At 57.9% G+C, this 3840-nt stretch overlaps 1 protein-coding gene across 1 annotated transcript in view; it reads left to right on the top strand.

The window, feature by feature from the left end:
- Positions 1-310: 310 nt before the first annotated feature.
- Positions 311-3840, top strand: part of PDILT (protein disulfide isomerase like, testis expressed) — a 30603-nt gene continuing 27073 nt past the window's right edge. Inside the window, exon 1 of the mRNA XM_011377537.1 lies at positions 311-512. Coding sequence (XP_011375839.1) covers positions 311-512 — 202 coding nt within the window. The remainder of the gene's footprint in view (positions 513-3840) is intronic.

The raw sequence follows: 3840 nt of genomic DNA, 5'->3' as shown, positions 1-3840 counted from the left end.
TGCAGCTCATCTCTGCAAAAGTCTCACCCGGTGTCTGTGGGCTCGGTGGCCGGCACGCCATTTGGCTTCTAGCTGCTTCTGGCGAGGCCACTGCACAGCTTACACGGGCCCCAGGGTTAATGCTTTGCTGCTGCCGAGCCACGGGCGCCGTTAGGGCCGGCGGGCCGGCCGAGCTCAGGCCACGTTGTCCACGCGGGGACTGGCGGGCAGGGAAGAGGGGGAGGGGCGGGAGTGGTGACACGGGCTCCACTGGCCTCCTGTCCCGTGTTGATGAGTCCCCTGTACCTGTCCCCTCCCCTGCAGGACAGCCATGAAGCTGCTCTGGGTGCTCTCGCTGCTGGTGGCCTCGCGTGTCCCCACTGTCCAGAGCTTGCCAGAGGACGACTTCGAGGACATCACTGTCAACGTGTCCCAGCCCCTGCACATCCTGGAGGAAGGCAACCTGATGGTGCTGACGCCCGCCGGCCTGGCCCAGATGCTGAACGAGACCCGCTTCCTCATGGTGCTTTTCTGTGAGTGTCCCCACTCCCGGGGCTGGGTGACGGGTGGGTGAGGCCTCCGTCCTTGCTCCTGGGCCCAGGGAGTTTTATGGATCCCTAAACACGTGGGGACACGTATTATTCACATTTAAAAACTAATGTGTGTATAACATCAGCCCCGGTTTGCAGAAGAGAATAGGGAGGTCCAGGCAGGTTGAACGGTTTTCAAGATATTACGACGCCACTGGAGTTTTGATTTGTATGGGGCCCCTCTGTCCCGCTCGAAGGCGAGGAGGCAGGCTTTACCCTCAGCTGTCTTTACTATTCTGAAACTCAGGTTTCTCCTCTTTAAAATGGCCACGAATATCATGAGCACATGAATCGTGGTGATGACTCAGCGAGACACATTAGGCTACGGGAACACGAGCCGCGGCCAATGCGTAGAGTCGAGAAAAGATTTTTAGACGTTCACGTTTATCGTCTGCGTGGCTCGGCTGTTTTTATTCTATGGGCCGCTGTCCTTGGTATCTGCAGAACTTCTGGAGACGGGGAGGGCTTCTTTCTCCCGAGGCCTTGGCACAGAGCTGGGCCTGAGGACGGGGAGGACGGGGTTTCCAAGACGAGTCCTTCTTGTGTGCCGAGCACGGTCCCTTCGTGCCTCACTGAACGTTACGTCACGTGAACCTCACGACAGCCCCGAGTGGGGGCACCTCACGATTCCGTTTCTCAGCTGAGGGAACGGAGGCTCAGAGAGACCAAGCGATTTGCCCGAGGTCACACAGCTCACAGTGGGGACTGCAGACCCTAGGCTGCCCCACTTCCCACGTGACGGCGGTGGGGGGGGCGGGAAGGAGGTGGACGGCAGGTGTGGATGCCGGATGCCAGAACCCTGCCCTCAGAGCCACTTCGGGGAAGGGTCTGGCTCCGTGTCCGTCCCCAGGGTCCACCTCCAGGCTGTGCCAGGCCACCTGGACAGTGGCTGAGGTTCCAGAGCCCAGCGGGGCTGTGCAGGGCGGGTCCCGGTCCCAGCTCGGGTTCTGCCTCTGGCCAGGCAGCCCACGCCCAGTTCCCCGCCCACCCTCCTCCCTCCTGCTGTGCCCCTGTGGACTTGGCACCCCTCCCCCTGCCCTTGTTGGCCCTTCTCCAACAGTAACTGGAGCGCTGGGTCCCACCATGTACTGATGAGGTGGCTTTGGGCAAGTGACTGTGATCGCTCTGAGTCTCTATTATTTGGCTGCGAAATGGGGGGCTTAAATCACGTCGTGTAATCCCTGGGGCGCTTAGCATAGTGCCTGGTGCCTAGGAAGAGCTTAAGGATCTATGGACTGCCATTCTCTTACCCATTACAGTTTCCGTATCTGTTCGAAAGGGTTAAATAATTTCTCCTCATTGAGATGATGAAAATGGCTCAGATATGCAGTCATTGGTTTCTAGTGGACACCCAGTGGACGGAGCTATTCTTACTGTCCTCTGAGTCACCCCACGTTTCCTTAGCCCTGCTCGGTGCCAGCTCTGCTGCTGGGTGGGCCCTTGCTGGGGTCCCAGTGGAGAGGGGCCCTGGTTTCTGCTCTCAGAGACTTTACAGTTTAAGCCAGAAACGTCACAAATGCCCTACATGCCATTAGGATAGCCTAAACCCTGCACGCTGGGCGCCCTGAGAGGAGGTGACACCTGGGGGACATGTCCTCAGAAACGGCTCTTCTGCCTGCAAAATCGGCCGAGCAGCTTCTCGGTCCGGCTCCTGGCTTCTCGCATCTTGGCACGCACCAGGGACTCCTGGGCCAATGCAGATGCACCTGGAAGCCCGGAAGCCTGAATCCTCACTATCCGGCTTTCCCGTGGTGACACGTGATGGGCAGTCTTTAGCCAGAGCTGCAGAGCAAACAGATGTCCTTGGAACCAATGGCCGCCGGTAGCGATATTTATCCAAGTCCCCAGGCCAAGCCCTGGGAAACCGCACGGAGTGCTCCCCAGCCTGAATCACCCACACGCTTCGGTCCTGCAGTGACATCAGGGTTTGCTGTGAAGGACGTGGGAGTCAGGCAAGCTTGCGTGCGAAGTCCTCTTCTGCTACGAGCTAAATATGTGGCCTTGGGTACATTTCTGGGTGTCGCCTTTCTCTGTAAAGTGAGACCCATGAAAGCGGCAGGGGCGTTACAGGGATGACCTGAGGGTGCCTGCGAGAGACCTGGCATGTGGGAAATGCTCCGTAAACATGACTTCCTAGCCTCCCCTGGCCAGGAGACGGATGCACTTCATCGACGTCACGTCAGTGAGGTCTGCGCTCAGCGGCGAATCATGACGAATCGCTCACGGTGGATTTCAGGCTTTATCTCATGTGCTGTGTGGCCGCAGACAGGCGGTCAGTGACTAGCACAGCAGCTCCACCGTGTCGAGGAGGACCCAGGCTCCTCTGTCTCCTTGCTCTGTTACCCTTGACATTTCGTAGCTCATGGTCACAAGATGGTTGCAGCGTCTCCTGCATTGCATCACACATCCTAGCTAGGGAAAAAGCGGGATGGGCGCATAGCAAAGGGACAGAATACACGCCAGCCAACTCTGGCCCTTAAAAAACTTTCCAAAAGCCCCACCGGTGACTTTGGTTCTAGCTTATTGGCTGGAACTGGGCCCATGGCTGTCCCTAAGCGAGGAATCTGGAATGGTGAATGTTTTAGTTTTCTGTGGTGGAGAGAGCTAGAGGAAAAGAGGTCTGTAAGTGGCTGATTCACAGTGTTTGCCATGAGACCCAAGGTTGCAGGCTAACTCGGTCTTATTAGGTTACATAAAGGTTCATGTCACGCTTACAACTTAGTCCCACGCAGGTCTGCAGAGGACCTGTGCTGCATTCAGCCATCCGGGCAACTGGGACCCTCCCATCAAGCGACTCGAGTATCCCTTGGGGCCTAGGGTAGCCACCGAATCCTCTGCCTCCAGCCAGCAAACAGAGAGGAAGAGAGAGGACATGCCTCAGGGCAGGCCCCCCCGCCCCCCGGGAATGGTGCTCATCAGTGTACTTGACGGGTGATCCGTGGACCGGAGGTGTCGGCATCTCTCAGGAGCTCACTAGAAGTGCAGACTCTGAGGTCTCACCCCACACCCGCTGAGTCAGAGCCTGCGTTTTCGCGAGACCCCGGCGATGCACGTGCGCCTTACGGCGTGGGACGCACTGGTACACGCCATTTCTACCCACATTCCACTGGCCAGACCTCTCTGCAAGGGAGGCTGGGAAATGCAGTCTAGCGTATACACGAAGGGGAGCAGAAACGGAGTTTGGGGAAAACGTGGGGTGGACTGCCTCGATCTCATTGGACCGACCTCTCGCTGCAGAAGCCTTGAGATGGCCTTCGATCGTGACTTTGAT

The sequence above is a fragment of the Pteropus vampyrus genome, unplaced genomic scaffold (assembly GCF_000151845.1).
Source record: "Pteropus vampyrus isolate Shadow unplaced genomic scaffold, Pvam_2.0 Scaffold314, whole genome shotgun sequence".
Taxonomy (NCBI): Eukaryota; Metazoa; Chordata; class Mammalia; order Chiroptera; family Pteropodidae; genus Pteropus; species Pteropus vampyrus.
The sequence above is the reverse complement of the archived record's forward strand: the minus strand, read 5'-3'. Positions and strand labels throughout refer to the sequence as shown.